The sequence below is a fragment of the Hippichthys cyanospilos genome, chromosome 15 (genome assembly GCF_059441005.1).
Source record: "Hippichthys cyanospilos isolate Australia breed blue-spotted pipefish chromosome 15, RoL_Hcya_1.0, whole genome shotgun sequence".
Taxonomy (NCBI): domain Eukaryota; kingdom Metazoa; phylum Chordata; class Actinopteri; order Syngnathiformes; family Syngnathidae; genus Hippichthys; species Hippichthys cyanospilos.
Genome location: NC_142383.1, coordinates 661,310 through 685,006, shown reverse-complemented (window position 1 = coordinate 685,006; position 23,697 = coordinate 661,310). Strand labels below are relative to the sequence as shown.

The 23,697-nt window shown below is 40.1% G+C and overlaps 1 protein-coding gene across 15 annotated transcripts in view; it reads right to left on the bottom strand.

Moving 5' to 3' along the window:
• Nucleotides 1-23,306, bottom strand: part of dcc (DCC netrin 1 receptor) — a 482,450-nt gene extending 459,144 nt beyond the window's left edge. For all 15 annotated transcript variants that reach the window (XM_088435577.1, XM_088435578.1, XM_088435580.1 and 12 more), the window contains exon 1: nucleotides 22,637-23,306. In XM_088435577.1, the coding sequence (XP_088291703.1) occupies nucleotides 22,637-22,757 (121 nt within the window). In that variant the 5' untranslated portion in view covers nucleotides 22,758-23,306. The remainder of the gene's footprint in view (nucleotides 1-22,636) is intronic.
• Between the last annotated feature and the right edge of the window lie 391 nt (nucleotides 23,307-23,697).

Genomic DNA, 23,697 nt, shown 5'->3' with positions numbered 1-23,697 from the left:
TCCATGGCTAAGAGAAGATCATTCGTCACTTTTACAAGGGCTGTCTCAGTTGAATGGTTGGCCCTAAAACCTGACTGAAGGAGTTCAAATCTATTGGTATCTATCATAAAATCGCTAAGCTGTTGTGCTACAACTTTCTCAAGAATTTTGGCAATAAAAGGAAGGTGTGACACTGGCCTATAGTTAAAGAGATTTTTAGGATCTAGGTGAGGTTTCTTAAGTAATGGTTGAATGACGGCAGTCTTTAACAAGTTTGCCTGGAAGCGGGTTGAGCATGCAGGATGTGGGCTTTGCTGCATTAACCAAGTGTGTAAGACACTCCAGGGATACTAAATCAAACTGGGACAGGGTAACCAGACTTTCTTGAACCTGATTGTCCGAACTAGCATCAACAATCACAGCCGAGGGGGTAAGTGGCACTGTCTTTTTTATTTCGTCCCGCTGAGTAAAGAATTGCATGAAATCGTGTGCTGAATGGAGGGAACTATGATTAATCTGCTGCTGTTGCGTTAGCTGTGCTACCATGTCAAATAAATATTTTGGGTTGTTTTTATTAAGACTAATCATTTTGTAAAAGTAATTTGTTTTTGCTAATCTAAGAGCCTCTTTATATTTCAGCAAGCTATCGCACCAGGCCTGATGGAAAACCTCGAGTTTAGTTCGCCATTTACGCTCAAGTTGTCTACTTAACATTTTACACGTACGCGTATTATCCGTAAACCACGGAGTGTGCCGCTTCGGACAAGTTTTGAGTTTCAACAGCACAATAGAGTTTAGGGAATTTAAAAGAACCGTATTAAAGTCATTCGCGAGCTTATTGACTGAACCAGTGAAAGACGGCAAGGCAGCTGTTGCCTAAGGCAGTAATTCAGAAAGTGCAGCATTGGTTGATGAGTTAATATCACGGCTCTTAAAGCCTTGGTTGTGGAAAATAAGACCACACTGAGCTAGGACTTCAAATGTTATAAGATAATGATCAGACATAGCGTTAGTATACTGTAAAGTTGTGACATTTGAGGCAGTTAGGCCACGGGTTAACACTAAGTCTAAGATATTACCATTCTGGTGTGTCGCTGCTTTTATTATTTGTGTAAAACCAAATGCATCGATAATTGCTTAAAATGCTACAGTAAGTAAGTGGGTGTTCATATGAATATTGAAGTCACCCATAGTTAATATATTATCTGTGTGAGTTATTAAGTCAGCCATAATTTCAGGAATTTAATCTAAGAATCCAGAGTATGGACCGGGAGGACGGTAAATAATTACCACATAGAATGGTGGTGAGGAGCTCGATCGCATAATGAGAGCCTCAAATGTCTCGAAGGTGTGATTAGTACTCCTGCTAAGTTTAAAATCAGATTCTGAAATAAGGGCGACATCTCCCCCTTTTTTACAAGGACAGGCAACGTGTGAGCCCACAAAGTTTGGGGGTGAGGCTTCATTTAATGATAAGAATTCATTTGGTTTTAGCCAGGTTTCGCAGAGACCAAGATTACAGATTGTGATCTGTAATAAGATCATTTACAAGAAGGGCTTTTGAGGGAAGTGACCTAATATTTATGAAGGCGAATTTAAACTGGGAAATTTTTCCTGAACTATTCTGAGTCTAAATGTTGGTAGTACTAATACTAACAAGATTTTTATGGCTGGGGCTTGGTTTGTATTTTAAGTAATTAAAACCTCGCCGCAATGTTAGTGATGTAGGAATTCGATTGTTGATGGCTACAGTGCACGTATTAATATTAATATTCCGCCTAGGTACTATGTCACTTATCCGACTGGTTATGGAGGCACGGCTACTATCAGTAATCAACACCACCTCAGCAGAAATTTTATCACTAGGGGATTCCGCATTAGGTATTCAAACAGTGTTTGGATTGCAGTGACCTACACTAAGTATACTATGTGTGTTGTAGCAGTCCAGCCTAGTGCCAGTTAACTCTAATCTTAACGACTCCACACCCATTCTAGCAGGCTCGCTACTCGCCTGCGACCTGACATGCTCCAATGTGAGAAGTCATGGAAGGTTCAAACAGTATTCTATGTTTCTAGAAAGAGTCATGGCGCCTTCACAGTTAGCAGGTCGGGCTGGCCCCAGAAAGAGGGCCAATTATCTACAAACTGGAAACCCTGCTCTCTACAGAAACTAGCCATCCTCCGGTTAAGCGGTTAAGAATGTTCCGGAAGTTGACTGGATGTCGCGACGCGAAAAAAGTTAAAAAATTTTAACTTCACGCAAAAGGCAAAATTTCGCATCTCGTGACCGTGCGCGGCCATAAACGTTGCTCCATTCGCGTCCATCGCGTCACCCGACGCGCGTTCGCGCCCAGTTGCACGAACTCCATTGACTACAACACAAAACCCTCCGCTTTTTTACCTCGTTCACTTTCAGTGTGCACATAGAATTAAACTCAATCATCTCCAAAACATTATTTCGGGTGCAGCCCATGCGGCCCGGTACCAGTTGATCCACGGACCGGTACGGGTCCGCTGACCGGGGGGTGGGAACCACTGATATATATAGTTTATACTTGCACTACTATACTCATGCTGTATCATAGTCATAACCGGTGATAGTCTGTACATATCTGTTCCAACTATACTGTTATATTCTGTTAGCTCCTGTTGTACATAAGTATTTATACGCTGCTAAGCACTTCTGGTTGGATGCTAACTGCATTTTGTTGCCTTGTACCTGTGACTTGTGTAATAACAAAGTTTAATCTAATCGGAATCTTATCTAATTTACAACGTGTTACAGGATGTTTTTGTTTCAACTTGGTAATTGTTGTTGGGTTTTTTTTTAGGGATTTGTACTTACCCTATTTGAATGCAAATGACACAAAGGAATTGATGCAGTTCATGTCCACTGGACATGAACTGGATATTGTCCAGTGACTAATGGAGGGAATGAAACTTAAAATATAAAATAAAATTAAATAAAGGACAATATTGCTTGGTTATTGATAATGTTGACACCAAGTCAGTCTCAATATGAAACTATTTTACAGGAATTTTTAGGAATTGATGCAGTTCATGTCCACTGGACATGTACTGGATATTGTCCAGTGACTAATGAAGGGAATGAAACTTAAAATATAAAATAAAATTTAAAAAATGACAATATTGCTTGGTTATCGATAATGTTGACACCAAGTCAGTCTCAATATGAAACTGTCATAAAAAAGGCAAAAAAGTACAATACTGCCTGTTTATTGGTAAAGTTGATACCAAGTCAGTCTCAATATGAAATTGGCACAATGAGATCAATACCATCTTTTAAGTTTTCCCTCCTTATGCACGAAGCTCAAAACACAACTGAATAGATCACAGTCAGAATTGTTCAGATTTTCAACACAGGGTTGACTTTTTTAAGTTCAGCCGCATTTTTTGTAAAATATGTTAGCAAAAGTTCAAATGAATTTTACAATTTGAGCAATCATATCTGGCATAAGCATCTCACACAATCTGTGCACTGCAGTCGACCTGAATTGTACTGTATGTTCTACTCTTGTGAGTACATCTCTGCTGCATCATTTGACAGGAGACCTAATTTCAGCCAGAATCAAAGCAGTTAACTCTGTCTATGGTTTGCCTCTTCCTCTGGCATTTTTTTTCCATCTTTTGACTTTTTTTCTGAGAACCTGACAAGTAAAAAAGAAAAAGAATGTGAAAAGAGAAGAGCTGTTCTCATGCCCATTGACTTGATAGCACTCTGTCTTAGGCGGAACTGGGTTGGAACAGCTATAGGCTGGCAGAAAATTAAATGTAGGGTAAGGTGCAAACCTCACCCCAAATCTTTGAGGGAATATTGTCTTGTTATTACAAACTGACACTGCTTTGTGTTCTATCCATCCATTTTCCAGCCACTTATCCTCACTAGGTTCCCTGGCTTCATGGTGTCTACACCAGCTGTCTGTGAGCAGTAGTCGGGGGATACCCTGGACTGGTTACCAGCCAATTGTACTGCCAAATGCAGTTTTCTTTTCTTTCTTTTTTTTTCTTTTAATCATCCCCACCCACCAGGACAGTATAAGCTGGAAGAAAATACTTTTAAAATTTAAGCAGCTGTATAAAATATTGTTTCTGAATTGTCTTGGGGGGTGGGAGGGGGGGGGGGGGGTGGCACTTAACACACAATGAAAGTACTGTAGTGTTGTTATGATCATTATATAATTTTTATACTGTATGTATGTCAAAGTCAAAAATGTTTTACAAAACAACTAAATGCCTAAGCAGGTTAAAAAGCCACAACTAAGAAGAATTTTGAATTAACAAAATACATATATGCAAAGAGCAAAAAGTACTAATGCTTATTTTTTCAACCATCTTTTTCTCTTATTTTCCCCACAAATTTGGTGTTGCATTGACATCAAGACATGCATGCTGAAATAAAACCAAATACAATCAAACATGACGGTTATTTGGGTCAAGATTGAAATCATGATTATTAATCACGGTTATTCATCAAGTTTGGTCAAACATCTCTATTTATTGCCCTTTTTTTTCAAACAAGCATTATACCATTACACCAAAATACACACATATACACACTAGCACAACTTCGGCAAGATTACATACCCTTCTCCCACGCACACGAAGTACATGCAAATACAATAGCACTAGGTTTGAGGCAAACACTTTGCGTTGTGTAAGCAAGAGACAGCTCGGTCAAAAACATTTACTGGTCTCTAGCGCTACTTACTGTCTTGAGGTGTAACAGACAAGTCATCCTAGAATTTGCTGTCTGTCGACTTATCCTGACCGCTGCTCAATAGCATGGTGCACAAATGAAAGGAAATGCAATATAACACATAGGTTTGACATCCATCAAAAAAAAAAAAGTGGATTATAATGAGTGTGGGCCTGTCCAAACTGGGACAATAAACATACGAGTCGTTAAGATTTAGTACATCAAGCTGCAAAAGTTTAGAATTTGCAGCATGGTTGTATTTTGAAAGTTACCATGATTATATAATTTACGTGAAGTTTCAACTCCTCAACTAGTGTTTTGTTTCACCTTTGACTTCACAAAGAAATCATTGAAAAAGTCCTATAAAGACACCATGTATGCATACATTATACATTCTTTATCAAAAAAAATACCATGTCCACATTTTTTTATTTCAATCATGCCCTTGACTGTGTTAAATATATCCCCAGTAGTTGAGAATACTCTTTCACATGGCACTGATGTGGTAATAATAAAAAAAGATAGCACCTTGCCACATGTGCCAGCATAAAATAGTGGTGACAGCGCTCTTCAACTGTAAATGAAACAGATCTGTGATGTCACTTGAGTTGGTGGAAAATTAAAAAAAACAATAACAATAACAACTAAAACTAAGGAGAAATCTATCAGTATAACTTCAGTGCTCATTTTACCTCTGAAAAATGTTGGCTCCTCTGGACTTGAAAGAATGCACTTACATGTGTCCTCCATTATCAATTTTTTTCATAGATTTGATATAATGGTCCATCTTGGTAGAAAGTGTGCAGCCTCAATATGTCAACATTTGTTCCTCTTCACAATCTTTTGAACTGTTTCTTTTTGGCTCTTTGTTGCCTGATTGTGTATACTTTGTGAATACTTGTGACTACTTGACCTGTCACTGATACAAACAAAATTGCCAAGTTGATATTGTTTCGGGCCTAAAGATAGCATAGCGCTTTCAGGAGGCTTTTTTTTTTTTTTTTTTTCCTATAACCAGATCCTCCAGACACAATCTCATAACAACGAGATCTTGGGTAAAAATGAGAAAACATGACCTGGGAGATTAAAACAAACATGGCAGACAAAGTTAAAAAAATGTTAGTAAAAGGTCAAGTTTTGCTGAATAAAAATGTAAATAGACAATAGTTAATATTTTGATTTCCCAAAACTAAGAGTGGGAATCTGACGGTCTCACGATCAGTGTTCCCTCTAAGCTGCGCGTGTGCGCAATTGCGCACTGCTCCCATGTTCTCAGCGCACAAGAAAAGCTATGCTGTGCATAAAACAAAATGCAATATAGACAATTAAGTGATATCTAATATTAGACCTCATCTTATCTGATTAATTAGACCAATAATATTGTTTTCTGTACCATTTTGCATCGTGACAGCGAGTGACAAGTGTCCAGCCAATGACACAATAAGCTTCACTATTCATCCTACGCATGGACAGAAACTTTAGCTAGCAAACAGTGTGGAATTAAGAGATGCACATGCATGCTAACCTCTTTTCTTGGCGAAACGAACAAGCAGTGACACATCCACTCATCCAGCGAAAGTAACAAAGAAATGTGCTTCTTTTAAGATAGAATGACTGTTGGAGTATATGCAAATAGAAGAACAAGCGGTGAAAGTGAGTGAGATTTTTTTTCTTTTTCACAACGTGGCTCGTTTATTGCCATGGGGACAAGTGGTACATACATCACACTGTCATGTATAAAACACTTATTGCTCAAGATATAAAAATAATATTAATGACAAACGTGTTGAAAGCAAACAAAAATAGTTGTGATTTGTTTAGCAGATTGTTTAGCAGTGATTTGTTTGTGCGGGTTGAGACTTCTGGCTGCCTGGTTTACTTGCATGCTTGCCCAGGTTCAAATACAATGAAGAAAATTTTAAAAAGAATCCACAGGTCTATCTTTTATTCAATAAAATAATAAATGTAATTCCATAGTAGTTCCAAAGCTCTTCAAACAAAAATACTTTCAATAAAAGGCAAAAATTACGGTGAAGAAACCGTGTTCTCTAATCTGCGATCAATCTCAACTGCCCCTGTGATGCTGGCCTAAGACTCTTAAAGGGCCAGTATTATGCACCTTTCCCTCTGCCTTAAAGGGGCAGTAACATAAATGTCCATTGGGTAATGAGCCAAAACAACCCATAAACAAGTAAATAACTTTCTAGCTCTTGGCCATTAAAAAAAATGAAATTTAAAGTAACTCTGTTAAGTGAAATGCTGTGAATTGGCTCCTACAAACATGTCAATCACAGATGCGTCGTTCTCCCTTATTGGTCCCATATTTATTGACCCACAGCTCAGCGCCTGTACATTGGGGTTTACCCCAGTAGATGAGAGGGTAGCCTCCCTCCGCCTTCGGGTGGGGAGACAGGTCCTGACTGTGGTTTGTGCTCATGCACCATCCCATAGTTAAGAGTATCCACCCTTTTTAGAGTCCTTGGAGGCTGTGCTGTTGAGCGCTCCCTCTGGAGACTCTCAGTCTGCTGGGGTACTTCAATGGAGGGGTATGTGATTGGGAGGAAAGCCCCCCCGTTATTGAATTCAAACATAGGGATGTGCATATGTGCATTTGGTGCTGGGACACTCTAAGGCAGCAGTTTGATGATCGACTGTTTGTGTCATTGGATTTGCTGCCGCCCCCCGTTATTGAATTCAAACATAGGGATGTACATATGTGCATGTTCTGGACACTCAGGTGAAGAGAGGGGCAGAGCTGTCCACTGATCACCACCTGGTGTTGTGTTGGCTCCAATGGTGGGGGTGGATGCCGGGCAGGCCCACACGTATTGTGAGGGTCTGCTGGGAACATCTGTGAGAGTCCTTTGTCAGAAGGAGTTTCAACTCCCACCTCCATCAGAATTTCTCCCACATCCGGGGTAGGCGGGGGACATTGAGTCTGAGAGGACCATGTTCTGTGCCTCCATTGTCAAGGCAGCTGATCAGAGTTGTGACCGTAAGGTGTGAAGGGAATCATATATTAGGTTGTTATCATTATGTGCTTAGTTCATTGTTACCCATTTATGCAATCCTAGTTCATCTTGACCCTGTCCTTAGATAGAACTGTTGACGCACGAAAGTGTGAGCCGGGACCTTGGCCCAGCTGCCGGTGGCGCCCGGCTGGCTCTTTTGTTGTGTCTTGTAATCTGCTATGCTTCTACTCAATAAAAGCCAGGGGGGGACGGCTGGGCAGTGGAAAAACTAGCGTTGGAAGACCCACGAGTTACATTTGCCCAAGCTTTTTTCCCTATGCCGGCATAGAAAAGTCAATCTTGGCTGGTCTGAGTTACTCTTTTTGCTGTTTAAGCAGCTAGGCTTGTCCTAGTCTTCTTTTCTGAGATTTCTCTGACATAAGGTCGTCGGTGCCTCTCGCAGCGGCAATGCCCAAAAGCACTAGTGGACACCAGTGGTAAGGGATGCTGTCTCGCTGAAGGAGTCCTATCAGGCCTTTTTGGCCTGTGGGACTACATAGAAATGTACTGACAGGCCTAGCGGTGTGTGGCTTCAGCAGTTGCCGAGGCAAAAACTCGGGTGTGGAAGGAGTGCGGTGAGGCTATGAAAAACGAATTACAGGAGGCTTCGAGAAAATTCTGGTTCACCATTCGGCGTCTCAGGCAGGGACAGCAGTGCACCATGTGTACCAATGCACCATACCTGTGTATGGTGGGGATGGGGTGCTGCTGACCTCAGCTCGGGACGTCGTGGGCAGAATACTTTGAAGACCTCCTCAATTCCACCGACTTGGAAGCAGCTGAGGAAGCAGAGTCAGAAGGCTTCGAGGTGGGTTCTATTTATCGGACTGAAATCACTTGTTCATGAGTGAGGGTGGAGTGGAACGAGAGATCAACAGGTGAATCGGTGCAGCATCTGCTGTAATGCATACTTTGTACCGGTCTGTCTACCCTAACCCTAGCCGAAGGGCGAAGCTCTCCATTTAGCGGCCGATCTAGGATCTTGCCTTCACCTATGGTAATGAGCAATGGGTCGTGACCGAAAGAAAGAGATCCTGGATACAAGCAGCCAAAGTGGGTTTTCTACACAGGGTGTTCAACTCTCCCTTAGAGATAGGGTGAGAAGCTCGGTGATCTGTGAGGGACTCAATGTCGAGCCGCTGCTCCTCCAAATTGAGAGGTACCAGTTGAGGTGGTTCGTGCATCGGGTTAGTATGCTTCCCGGACGGTGAGGTTTGGTGAGGTTTTCCGAGCATGTCCCACCGGGAGGAGGCCCCAGGGATGCCCCAGGATACGCTGGAGGGACTATGTCTCTAGGCTGACCAGGGAACGCCTTGGGATTCCCCCGGAGGATCTGAATGAAGTGGCCAGGGAGAGGCAAGTCTGGGTGTCCCTGTTGAGGTTGCTGCCCTCGCGATCTGACCCCAGATAAGTGGAAGATAATAGATGAATGGAATTTCTAACAGTCAAGTAATAGTCTACCTCTGGGCTTTCTATGATTAAAATCATAAAAGCTGAATGCCCACCACATCTTAGCTTGTCTTGACTTATTTAATGACAGTCGTGTGGATGGGAAAGTATGTTTCTACACTGTGTACATGACAATAAACGCTTTGACAATAATACTGTAAATGAAATGTATTGCAGCTACAAAAAGCATTACTTTTATCCTACTCTCACCACCATAACTGAAAATATAGAATTGCCAATCCAAATATAGCTTATTTCACATCCAGCGAAAGATTGACTAAAGTCTAATATATTGGGCCCCCTTGTTACGAACTTAATCCGTTAAGCGGCTACGCTCGTAACTCTAACTGCTCATATGACAGGCATTCCAAACCTATGTTAATTAGTGAATGCATGCAAGTCGTGCAAAAACCTTAGGTAAAAACATCACGACTTTATACACATATTAAAAATGAGTAACATAATCTACTGTACAGTTAAATTGAATAACATATACAAAGGAAAAATGACATTTACCTTTGGGGCGACGTGACTTGAGCTGGGTGGAGGCGGAGGGGAGCAGAGACCAACCGGCAGAATTTATTTATTTATTTTCTTAAACGGGAACTTTTCTCAAACTAGAACATATCACCGGCGATTTCCTTCTCTTTAATCCATAATAAAAGAAGCCTCTCCATTTTGTTGTCGACCGAGGTCCGTCCCCCGGCAAGGAAAGTCTTGCCCTTAGAAGATTGCTGAGCGGTTACGGCCATACTCAGAGCAAGATTAACTATGCGTGCGCCTCCTTCGTATTTTTTTTATTATCTCCTGCTTCATTTCTATTGTCATCATTCTCTTAATTCTTCCTTTACCGCCACTAGCGATTTTAGCAGCCGCGTCTAACAGATAAAGTTTGCAAAGTCTTCACAACACACCGACCAGCTGTGCCATCAAGCTAGATCCATGTTTTTCAACCACTGTGTGCCGCGGCATCGTCGTGGAATCATCCCCCCGGTCTGCTGTCTAAATTTGACTGTGGCGCGGACAGCACCCCCCCCCCCCCCGTCCGCTGTATACAGTCATTTACGGCATTGACTGTGCCACGGACAGCACCCTCAAGGCTTTAAATATGTCGCGATGATCAAAAGGTTGAGAAACATTGAGCTAGATGAAGGCATTCGGCCAAGCATATCGGCATTTCTGTGATTGACGTGACGCCGGCCAATAGTATATCCGCATCTCCATGAGTGAGACCGGGCTGTGACCTTAATCGACCAATAGCATATCGGCATCTCTGTGACTGACTCCGTGACTGACACCGTGACTGAGACAGTGACTGTGACATTGCAAGAGCAAGAGCGTTCAGCGTTGCCGTTACTTGCGTGATCATTCAATTTCGTTGATGCAGCAAAGCGAAAATAATTGTACGAACATATTGACCAGCATGTCGAATTGTTCGTATGACGAAAGGTTTGTGCGTAAGAGGAGGTTTAAAAACGCGGCGGTCCATGCTCGTAAGTCGAAAAGTTCGTAAGAGGGAGAGTTCTTAAACCGGGGGCCCACTGTACCAGTGCAAATCATTTTCTCTGAATTGTATTGAAAACCTTTAAAGACAAGATACAAAATCCCTTTTTGTATTTTAATCCCTTTATACCTTAACTTCACACCATAGTGATGCATTATTTACATTGTCGGCAAAAACAGTAAGCCGATTTCACAATGTCAATGTTAATATTCAAATTCAAGATCAGATGGCTTAGGCCAGGGATATATGTTTCAAAAAAAGATGGTTTTGTGGGGCAACATCAACAGCTAGCCTACATAAGGTTAAGGTGTTTAACGTACTGGCTAAAACTGTGCTTCATCTTGATACACATTGACCAGAGCTATTTATAGACTATTATTAATAGCAATTGTACAGTGAAAATTAGCGTGAGCTTACATTGTCATTATTGCTAGTTGGAACAGGGATCATGTTGACAAGGTTTCCAAATGCTGTGGAAAGCGCCAGCCTATCTCCTAACAAATCTTCTAACCTCTTGATGACAAAGTGGCAACCCTCCCAACTCTATGTCTTTTTTACATTTAATTAGACTTTTTTGTACTCTTAGTATGCAGTTCATGTTTTGAATCACATGCAACATTGGATTAATTTGACCTTTGAGAGCAAAAACTCTCACTTTTAGCTGACTACTTTTATTGTCAGTCAACCCTTCCTGTTGAACAATTAAAATAGTAATACTAACTAGAGCTGCAAGCAGCTATGAAGGGCCCTCGCAGACCTGTGCACGTTGGGGTATGAACAGGTCGGGGTATGAACAAGGAGTATGAACGATGAAAAATTAGTTGAAGATGACTTCAGTGCAGGACTCTTATCAAATATGTAAAATTTACAGAAGGTGGGATAATGTGGGTTGAGTTACTGCAGCTTTTATTGTAACAGTTGTGTGACTATACTGCCGTATAGGCCACGGCCATTGTCGAAACATCGTACTATTTGGTGGAGGGCATTAGGTGTGGCCAATGGCTTTTCAGACAACATTTACAGGATATCACTTCAAGGGGCTCAGCAGAGTACATAAAAACATTAAAGGATTGCTATATTTTTTGCTGCCACTAGGTGGTGCTCGCACTACGATAAAAAATAGGCTTGTAAGTGTGTTTAACATTGGACTCCCCTCCCATATATGACAGTTTGAAAATATCAGATAATCTAGGTCCAATTACAGCAACTTTTACCGTTTTGGCGAGACATCGGACTTTAAGTTGGCATAGAGGCCACACCCTCTATTGAAAAGTCATTAAAGTTAAGAACCTTCATGTTCCAATGTCTCAAAGCTTTTCTGACCATTTTTGAGTTCATTTAGTCCAGGGGTGTCAAAGTCAAATGGACGGAGGGCCAAATAAAACATTTGGTTACAAGCTGAGGGCCGGACTGATCTTAATTGAAACCAAAATTTAACCTGAAACCTGAAAACCTGAAAACATAACAAATATATTACAATATGATTGGATAAAATAAGCAATAATTTCTTATGACTGTCAGTAATTTTTAATTTCAGTAGGCACAAAATACAAAGGTCTTTTATAAAAAAAAAACTCATAACATGAACATTAAATGAATGAAGTGATCTTATTCGAGGCACCTTCAGTATATTCTCTCATTTAGCAAAAGTGGGCTGAATTTAGGCAACTTAAAAAAAAAAAATAATATGAAAAGTTTTCTATCATTCACACAACTGAAATAACGTAAAAAATATATTGCATCAAAATACAATAAAATAAAGTGCAAAAATCTCTTAACAAAAAACAAGACTTTCTTCAAGGAATAGTCATATGTGCATATTTAACTTTTAAACTTGAACAGAGTAAAAACTCTGAATATGTAATTGCACAGTAATGGTCACTTGTTTGAGGCTGAGGCTGTTACTTGATGGTGTCTCATTTATAACAAGTTCATCAATGTTCGGGGTCAGGGTTTGAGCTGAGGAAATCCTCAAAACAGTGAAGGTGTTCAGCAGTAAGTCAACTTCTGTGTGATGTTTTGTTCAGCTTCATTTACGTTTAAAAAGAGCTGTCTTTTCTCTGGGCGTCACATACTTTAAGCATACAGTTTTTGATTAAATCCCCCTCTGTAAATGGCCGATCTCCTCTGCTAAAATAAAACTTGCCTTGACAGCAGCTTCGCTTTGTGACTTGGCTTTTCTGAACAGACCCTGTCAAGATTTGATCGTTTTAATTCCTCAACCTTCTGTAGCCTTTGTGCGATGTCCATAATCTTGTTTTTGTCCGCGTGTTTTGTTTCATGATGCCGTCTCATATTATACTCTTTCATTACGGCCACACTTTCTCCAAATAGAAAACACACAGGTTTTCCAGCTATCTCCATGAACATATACTCATCTCCCACCTTGTTTGAAACCCCCGGTTTTCATTGTCCACCTTCCGTTTTGCCATTGTTGATGGGTATCTGTAAGATACCTTTTGCTGTTATGCTAATGACTGCTAATAAATAATTAAATGAAGCCGCCTTCCGCTCGGCGCGTCCCCGTTGCATTGTGGGAAATGTAGTACATCATATCTGTGGGCTGCTGGCTTGAAGTGGCCTGCGGGCCGGATCTAATAATGACTTAATAACATCACGGGAGCCAGATAAAACCCTTTCGCGGGCCACATCCGGCCCGCGGGCCTTGACTTTGACATATGAGATTTAGTCAAACGGGCATTGCACAGTACATGAAAGTGTAAAAAATGAGATTTTTGTCCACCACTAGGTGGCACTGTAAATGATTTGGAAGTTTATAACATAGCTGTATTGGGGCATTGACTTTTAAAGTCCCTGCAAAGTTTCAGATGGTTTGAAGCTGTTACAGCTGAGTTATTAAGGTTTTTGTCACTCTTGGAGAAAAAGGCACTAGTTTGAGACCAGCTAATGTCTAAGTATGGGGCAAAATAGCACATTAAAAAAATTCATAAAAAATTTTCTGTACATCCTAGCAATCACTCCTGTTACTTTTTTGTATGTCTTACAGTCCTTCATTTGCCTAAAAAGTTTCATAGCTGTAGGATAAACCGAACAGGATTGACTGTAATCTTTCGACTAATGACATTTTTTGCAGCCACTAGGTGGCGCTAACTTTAAACTGGAATATATGTTTGTCGATGTCTTCAGGAATAGATTCACATCCAATGTGTGAAATTGTGAGAAGATCAGATCATCTGGGTCAAATTACAGCAGCTTTTACTGGTCCGATAAAGCTTCGGAATGAAAATGGACGAGGCCACGCCCATTATCGAAACTTTGTCAAATTTGGTGGAGGTAAGCAGGGCTGTCTAGAGGCTTGTCAGACGATATATCAGCGATATTACTTCAAAGGGCTCAGCTAAACACGTAAAAACTGTCACATTTCTGTCCGTTTTTGTTTTCGGTTTAAGCATGTGTAGTTTCAGTTACAGGTTCTCATTGTTTCCCCCATGTCGTCACAGTAATTAACCTCACCTGTCGCCTGTGTGTTCCAGCCTAGTGTTTCCTCCAGTCAGTTTCCTCGCCCCTTGTTGTTCCCAGGGGTCTTGCGTCTTAATTAGTTCTGTTAGTATTTAAGCCCCAGTGTTTTGCCTCGTCCCTTGTTGGTCACATTGTATGTCTTCTTCCGGCTGTCTTGCCTCGCCTTCCCTTGTACCCGTCCTTCCCGTGCTGCCTCCTGTTCCTTGTTGCCCCAATAAGTTGAGTTTAGCATTTTTGTTGTTCTTTGTATTTTTTGGTTCTTTCCAACCTTGCTTTCGTTTGTTATTAAATCCTCCTCATTTGAGCCTCATCCCAGTCTGTCCTGCATTTTTTGGTTCCACCTTTCACATGTCCAACACCGCCTCAAGCCGCCATGCCCAATCATGACAAAAACGTTTAAAAAAATGCTATATTTTTGGCTGCCACTAGGTCGCACTCGCACCACGACAAAAAATGCATTGATAGGTGTGTTCTGCATTGGAAACCCATCAAATATATGACGTTTTGAAAAGATAAGACCATCTAGGTCCAAATACACCAACCTTGTTCGTTTTGGCGAGACATCAGACTGACATTTTTGTTTGCCACTAGGTGGCCTTATAAGCAATTGAAGAAATATACACGTGTTAAGGGCTTGAGTCATCATGTGTCTGTGAAGTTTCAGATTTTTCGAAGCTTGTACAGCTGAGTTATAAAGGTTTGTGTCACATGTGGCGAAGTAAACATCAAAGGCATAATATGAAGCCCCGCCCCCAACATATTTGATGGCGGATCTTCACAAAAATTTGAACAATTGTGCCTCTCAGTCAGATAAAACACCACAGCAAATTTGAAGTCGATTGGGTCAAGCGTTTAGGAGAAAAAAGGAGCCGTTTGGGACCTGCAAACGAGCAAATATGGGCCAAAAGTGCACATTCAAAAATTCATAACTCTCTTTCTGTACATCTGAGCATATGGCTCGCGCTGACTTTTTTGTAGGGCTCGAGGTCCTACATAAGGCTATAAATTTTCTAGCTCTAGGTCAAACGGGCCGGGAGTGAGAGGCTATTTTCCACTCATAAGGCCATTTTGGGGCCAATTACAGCCACTTTTTTCATTTTGGTGGGACATCTGACGTTGAGGTGGCGTGCAGATCACGCCCATTATCGAAAAGTCGAAACATTTTAAAACCTTAATATTACATGTCTTAATGGTGTTCTGACCAATTTTCACTTGTTTTACTCAAACAGACTGAGCACAATACAGTGGGCCCCCGTGTTACGAACTTAATCCATTCAGCGGCTATGCTCGTAACTCGAATTGCTCCTATGACGGGCAATCCAAACCTATGTTAATTAGTGAATGTGTGCAACGCGTGCAAAAACCTTAGGCAAAAACATCACGACTTTATACACATATTAAAAATTAGTAACAATCTATTGTACAGTTAAATTAAATAACATAAATATAATAAGGAAAAATGACATTTACCTTTGGGGCGACGTGACTTGAGCTGGGTGGAGGCGGAGGGGAGCAGAAACCAACCCCCAGAATTTATTTATTTTCTTAGAGAACTTTTCTCAAACGAGAACATATCACCGGCAATTTCCTTCTCTTTAATCCATAATAGAAGAAGCCTCTCCATTTTGTTGTTGACCGAGGTCCGTCCCCAGGCAAGGAAATTCTTGCTCTTAGAAGATTGCCGAGTGGTTACGGCCATACTCACTAGCAAGGTTAACTATGCGTGCGTCTCCTTCGTATTTTTTTATTATCTCCTGCTTCGTTTCTATTGTCATCACCCTCTTACTTCTTCCGCCACTTACAATTTTAGAAGCCATGTCTAACAGATAAAGTTTGCAAAGTCTTCACAACACACCGACCAGCTGTGCCATCAAGCTAGATGAAGGCGTTCGGCCAATAGCATATCGGCATTTCTGTGATTGACGTGACGCCGGCCAAGAGCATATCCGCATGTCTGTGACTGAGACCGTGACTGTGATCTTAATCGACCAATCGCATATCGGCATCTCCGTGACTGAGACCGTGACTGTGACCTTATTCGACCAATAGCATATCAGCATCTTCGTGACTGAGACCGTGACTGAGTCCGTGACTGTGACGTTATAAGACCAATAGCATATCGGCGTTTCCGTGACATGCGAGAATAGTTATTTTTATTGACGCAGCAAAGCGAAAAAAATAGTGCTGACACACTGACCGGCATGTTGGATTGTTCGTAAGACGAAAGGTTTGTGCGTAAAAGGGGGACAAAAACATGCCGCGGTCCACGTTCGTATGGTGAAAAATTCGTAAAACAGGTAGCTCGTAAACCAGGGGCCCACTTTACATGAAAGTTTAAAAAAATGACATTTTTATCAACCACTAGGCGGTGCTAGTAGCTATTTCAATTTTTTTTTTAAAGGTGTTAAAGGCAAAAGTCTCCATGTGTCTGAAGTTTTAGATTATTTTTAAGCTTGTACATTAGTTATTAAGGTTTTTGTCACTTCGCGAAGGAAAAATTGAACACATAATTTAAAGCCCCACCCCAATCATATATGTCGGCGGATCTGCACCAAATTTTGCCCAGTTGTGCCCACTGATAATGCACAACAGCAAATGTGAAAGCGATTGGGTAAAGCATTTAGGAGAAACAAGGAGCAGTTTGGGACCTGCAAAACGTGCAGAAATGGGCCAAAAATGCACATTCAAAAATTCATAACTCTTTTTCTGTAGATCTGAGCACATGGCTCGCGCTGACTTTTTTTTAGGTCTCTAGGTCCTACGTATGCCTAAAAATTTTCCTAATAATAATAATAATAATTTGCCTGACACATTCTGTCACGAATAACTGCGAGTGAGGACTCCAACCAGACATACAGGTGAAGTATAGCAATTCTGTTTATTAACAAAAAGCGCACACCAAGCATGGAACAAAGGGAGTCAAAAGAACAAAGTACAACAGAAATCACAAAGTACAAAATAAAGCAAGACAAAATGTTTATCAGGAGTCCAAAAAGGGGTGCGAGGCGAGTGAGGTCCACAGGAGAGTGACTAAAACAAAGTACAAAAAAAAACAAAAAACATGTGAAAGGGTAAAAATCTAGAAGTACCAACCAAAACACACACGAGGCAGGCGGAACAGGAACGCTGGGGCTTCACAATACTGCAGATGAGCTTGGCAAAGGTATAACCCAGCGTCGCTCTCCTGCTGTGGCTGGCCTTAAAAAGCCTGTGATCAAAATGTGCCACAGGTGTGTGGCGGGTGGCTCTGCCCCCTTGTTGCCGCAGGAGAACCCCGAGCTCGGAACATGACACAATCTGCATTTTGTTTTCCTGTTTCATAAAATAGTTTTTGAAAGCAGGGCATGGCCATAACCCTCTGAGTGTGCCAATTTTTGTTATGTAGACTGAGAAAAAATTCTAAATGTGGTGGTGGCGATACTGGTATCGATATTGGTCTCGTCCAATACTGACAAAATCAATACTGGGGGCCAAAAAATGGTATCCGAATGACACTACTTTTTAAACATTCAAATTTTGCATTTTTATGTAAACGTCTGTTTGCCTTACAATGTTAAATTGATTCAAAATCGCGGGGTAAAATTGGGATATTAGATCTAAAACCACAAATGCACAGAGTGCAAAGTATTGCACGTAAATGTAAATAAAATTGCTGGTATTAATTTCATGGTTTTCCAGTGGCGGTCTGTCACAAGTATGCCTTCAATGACTCAAATTCCCCTCAGAAGCGTGGGTGTACACCGTAATCATGTACAACACAGGCTATTATCCAGAGCACTTAAACATCAATAAACCCGCATCAGCAATTAAAACTTATCACTATATGTGATACTGTCAAAATCTAAAAATAAAAGGGAATACAAAATTATTTTTCCACAAAGTTTTATTAAGTCCACCAAGAGCAGGCAATCTTCAACAAGAATGTATGCTAAATTACAAATTGCAGTTTAATATAAGAAGATCACTTTATTTATTTACCATTAATTGAATATGTTGCGGAGAGAGCGAATTATATCCTAGCCGAGGAGGTTACGTTGGAGCACTTCAGACCAAAGAATAGTCAGACACATACCAGACGACTCAACAATGTCACTTTTATTCCTCTTACAAACTTCACTGCCGAATGTGGAAATTCCTCTTTTTCTCACAGTGCCTGCCCCATAATTCAACACACGCCGCAATTGCCCGCCAATACAACATAAACAAGTCTAATATATGCCTCCCTTGTAGGACCCGTTTAGCTGCCCAGGAACATGCCTGCCACTACCAGTGTGCACAGTAACCACAGCAAGTGGTGTATGACAGGAATACGGGGCATACTTATGGGCAAGTATAAATTTCTTCATGAATCTAGAATAATCCGACATTATCAGGAGTTTTCATTTTTAAGCAATTTACGCCTCCACAAAATGTATATGAAGCAATAAACTACTTAACACCAGGAGTGTCAAATATTCAAATGGTTTCAACACTTATCTGTCAGCAGAATTTCTAAAACCGCACAGATTATAAATTGTATATAATGCATATATATATATATATATATATATATATATATATATATATATATATATATATATATATATAATATATATATATATATATATATATATGTATATATATATATATATATATATATATATATATATATATATATATATATATGTATATATATATATATATATATGTATATATATATATATATATATATATATATATATATATATATATATATATATATATATATATATATATAATATGGTCAGGTAAATGGGACAATCCTCAATGCTGTCAGGATTTTATTAAAACCTTATTCCGCTCATTTCAATTGTGCATTATTAACTACATCTGTAAAAGCCAGTGAGTCCAGTGGAGAAGAGTTGTCGGTGGCCTGCTGTGTGTAGATGCATGTGTTAGGGTTATTCGCCAAGGTGACCTTAAAGATATGCTCTTTACTCCGCTGAGTTCTTCATCCTCTCATCAAGCTTAATGATGAATTCGGGAGGCTAAGCTCAATAGATGTGCACAACAAAGAAATGCTGATGAGGGAGATTCTTTGTCTAACTAGCATATTTGATTTAAAAAAAATCTCTCAGTTGCATGAAGTTTCGCATTTATTCATTCATCCGCCCTGTTGATGTTGTTTTTCATGCAATTTCATTGTGTCCTTGGTCACTCTCTGCAACAAGTAACAACTGCAATAAATAAATAAATAAAAGGGACTATCTTTTTTCCTACCTAGTAACAAAATATAAATCTCAACTAAAGTGTGTTTGTATTTCATTCAATTCATTCATTTTCCTTCACTTCCTTGCCATGACTGGGCAAAAATATGTGTGAATGTAAGCATAAGCTATTTTAGATTTTTGAAAGTATAAAGGTGAAAACTGAAAACAGCTCATCTACCATATCATTTCTTCATTAGATTCATTCATCATCAGATTCTTGAATTCACACTGATAGCCATGATAATTTTGCAGAGCAGATTGCTGGAATCGGGCAGAATCCTCAATGGTAGTGCATTGTGAAAGCGAATAAACCCTTTAGAATTTTCAAAAATGTGTACAAAAAAATTCAATAACACCCACATATGTGGACTGATTAACAGTACAGCTCTTTGGAAAATAAATAGCCAAATCACCAAACCATGACTTATGAGTTTTGGTCCGACCAACACATTGTAATGTGACTACACACTCCAGCGTATAAATCGTAGTAAACAAGCACCAGAACATGCATGTCAGCAAAAGATAAAAGCAATTCCCTATGTTTACATCGTACAGCTAAATACAGTGAATGTCCACTTTCCTCAGGAGCAAGGCCACAAACAGCTTTGTTGTTTCTAGTTTTGAACTGCCTGGGGAAATCTGTGGGTACAACCCTTTTATGTGATCACAAATGTAGCTTCCCTACTGAAAAGCTATTTGATGTTACAAACAGCAGTTTTAGAAAATCGTTGATGAGAAATGTAGTTAAACAAATAACACGGCTCCTTGTAAATTTGCCTCTGCTCAAAACTTTCTTTCAACATCACTGGTGCACAGTATGTGTAAGGACATATAATGAATGAGGGAAATATGTGTCTAAGGATGTCACGGCAAGACATCACCCCAGGTACACGCACACACACACACACACACAAGATGACACAGAAAATTGCAGCAACATGGTCGTGTGTTTGTGTGTGTGTGGGTATCCGCCGATCACATTGTTGAATACCTCCATACTATTAATAAAAACATGCATGACTTATCTGTAACGCGGTAATGTAATATATTACACACATAAATAATAATATTGCAAAAATAATAATATTGCACTTGTTGCAAATGTTTCAAAATGTTTACTTGCTGATCTACGACAACTGAGATGAAACAGCAGGTAGAATATGGACAATATGTACACATGGTGGACATACGACCGTTACTTTCAGTTTGTAGAAAAATACAATCGTTCGGTGGACTTTGTGCACAACACTTAAAAAGCTGTCCATTTCTCAAAATAGTACAAGTAATTTGACAAACCATTTAGAGCGGGGTCAAAGTAACGTTAAGTTAGCGAAAAGAAAACACCCGGAAGATTGCGCCCTCCATTGCACTTCTGGCTCAATGTTAAAAAAAAAATTTAAAAAATGAAAACGAAATTAATCTCATGGCGTTTTCGATTTTGTGATATCTCGTGGCGTTCAATCTCGTGAGATCTCATCACATCCCTAACATATAAGATATATATGTTAGGATAGCCCAACACAGTTTCAATCATCTAGAAACAGTTTTGACCACTGTACATGCACACAAGCACTACCTCACTCACTCACTCACTCACTCACCTAAACAGTATATATATATATATATATATATATATATATATATATATATATATATATATATACTCACTCACTCACTCACTCACTCACCTAAACAGTATATATATATATATATATATATATATATATATACATATATATATATATATATATATATATATATATATATATATATATATATATATATATATATATGTGATGTGAGTGAGTGAGTGAGTGAGGTAGTGCTTGTGTGCATGTACAGTGGTCAAAACTGTTTCTAGATGATTGAAACTGTGTTGGGCTATCCTTGCTTGTATACCATTTTTACTGATATTCCAAAAATATCTGTAACAAAATGTAATCCACTGATGTTAAAACACAAATGACAGAGTGAGAGACTGACTGATGGATTGATGAGGACTTACTTCTGGGCCAAATGATCACCACTGAATTCTAGTAAGTAAATAATTTTAAACTAAAAAGAGAAATGTTGTCATTGTATAAGGTTGGAATTCAACCGAAACTTGTTTGTTGCCATCGAAACAATTAAAAAACAAGGATTTAGGGTGAAAGTCCAAGCGCCACTGTTTTTGGTCATAGTTTTTAAATACTTTTCCTAAATGATGTGACAAACACTCTCGAGGAACTGAAATATTTTAGTTTCTTCCTCATGATGTATTTATGTTTTCTGGTGTCTCAAAATACAAAGTGATATATATGGGGTAAAAAATATGGTAGTTATGACTGAATTTACTGTGTCTCTGCTGGTCATAACCAAGAATGAGACTATTTGTCATAGTTGCCACAATCCTCATGATTCTTAACAACCAATTCATCAGTTAAACAGTACATCTCAGGAGTAGCGTATTTGTCTTCTCAGACAATTCCAGGTGCCCTTGGGCAAGGCATACACTGTAACTACAGTACGTTTTATGTTGTACGTCACAATTTGTGAATTAAGTGCTGAGGTCCCAATAACTAACGAATAAGCGCAGCAAAAACTGGAAGTTGAGGAAAAATATTAACACGATGATTAATTATTCTCATTAAAATCCAAAACCTAAAGCCTGTATTTTTTCAAAACACAAGTAAATCTCAAAGATAAATTTTAAACCTTGCATAGGAGATCACATCTCCAAAGAGATATTACAGATGATCCATCATTTATTGGAGCAGGTGTCAAAAACAAAGCTCAACACATTAAGCCTCATGCTGGCAGAAAATGGGGTATAATGACAGCCTGCAGGTGTTAACAGCAGGATAAAAGAAGATATCAAATGTTCATAGACCTGCTGAAAACAGCGGTTTTTTGAACAGACTATACAATACAATTAAAACGATTACACGAGCTTCCGAAAAACGTGTGTTGGAAACTCACTACAGCATTAAATGTAATCTGTATCAAACGCTTACACGTGGTTAAACATCATGAAATGCCAAAAAATAGTCTCAAACTGGATGATGCTGCACCCTCTGCAGAATCCAATCCGAGCCTTACAAATGGTAAGGAACAATCAGGTCCAGTATAATGTATTTAACAATCAGTGAAGCACCGCAGACATACTCTGGCCTTGTTTAACAGCGTACAGCCAAAAAGTCGGAACGGGGTCCTCAATAGATTGTAATGTTGCCACAAGCAAAATGCCAACTGCGTTTGGTTGGGAGCATGGATTTTTTGTTCCACTCACCGTGCGCAGAGTTGTGAGCAGCTAACAGATAGCAGAGCAGCAGCAGGTTGAATCCTCCACTCCTCCTCAGCACCGGCACCTTGCAAACAGCTCCATAACATCCAAAGAAAACCAGTTCCATGGCGTCCTAATCCAGTCCAAATGAGTCCCAATAAATAGCAGGGACACCACAGCACAAATCAACCTTAACTAATTGCTCACTTGACAACAAAAATGTGCAAACGTAAGACTGTAGAGTTGAAGCGGGTTGAAGCGTAAGAGGGAGGTAGGGAGTAAGAGAGAGAGAGAGAGAGAGAGAGAGAGAGAGAGAGAGAGAGAGAGAGAGGTGTGTGTGTGTGTGTGTGTGTGTGTGCGTGCGTGCGTGCGTGTGTGTGTGTGTTGGGGGTTGGGGGGGGGGGGGGCGGTCCTCTCCTCCTTCAAATATTAACCTACACCGGTTGGGCAGTGCTGCCCAAAAAGAAGATACGAATTCCAAACAGACGTGCAGATTGTTAATTTCCTCACAAATGAAAAAACAAATAAATTCCAGAAACTATGACTGCAGTCTCCATCGCTCTACACGATGCGGTAGGTTCCCAGTTCAGTGTGGTGGAAGGGGCTTCAAATCCACTGTGCCTTCCTGGAGGTCTCCCTCGTCTACTGGATGGAGAAAGCGTGGAGGGAGCGTCTCTCTCTCTCTCTCTCTCTCTCTCTCTCTCTCTCTCTCTCTCTCTCTCTCTCTCTCTCTCTCTCTCTCTCTTTCTCGCTCTCTGTGATTGCCAAACAGAAGCGGCACGCATACATTGATCTAACGTGGGTGGAGGTAAAGCCTGGAGTTGAAACTGAGCTCACCCGCCTAAACGAGGCAGCTGGATCCCATGTGTAGCGGGCACAGCAGTGGGGATTATCTAAACTCGCCTGCCCCCTCTGGTCACAGCGTGAATTTAAACACTTCTCAGCCACCTGGGAGGACGTGAAGAAAAATCTCTGATCTTTGTTCCCACTACAATGACAATACAAGAAAAAAAAATAACTGATTTGGTGACACTTAAAAAATGGCACGATTGTCTAAAAGGGTTTTT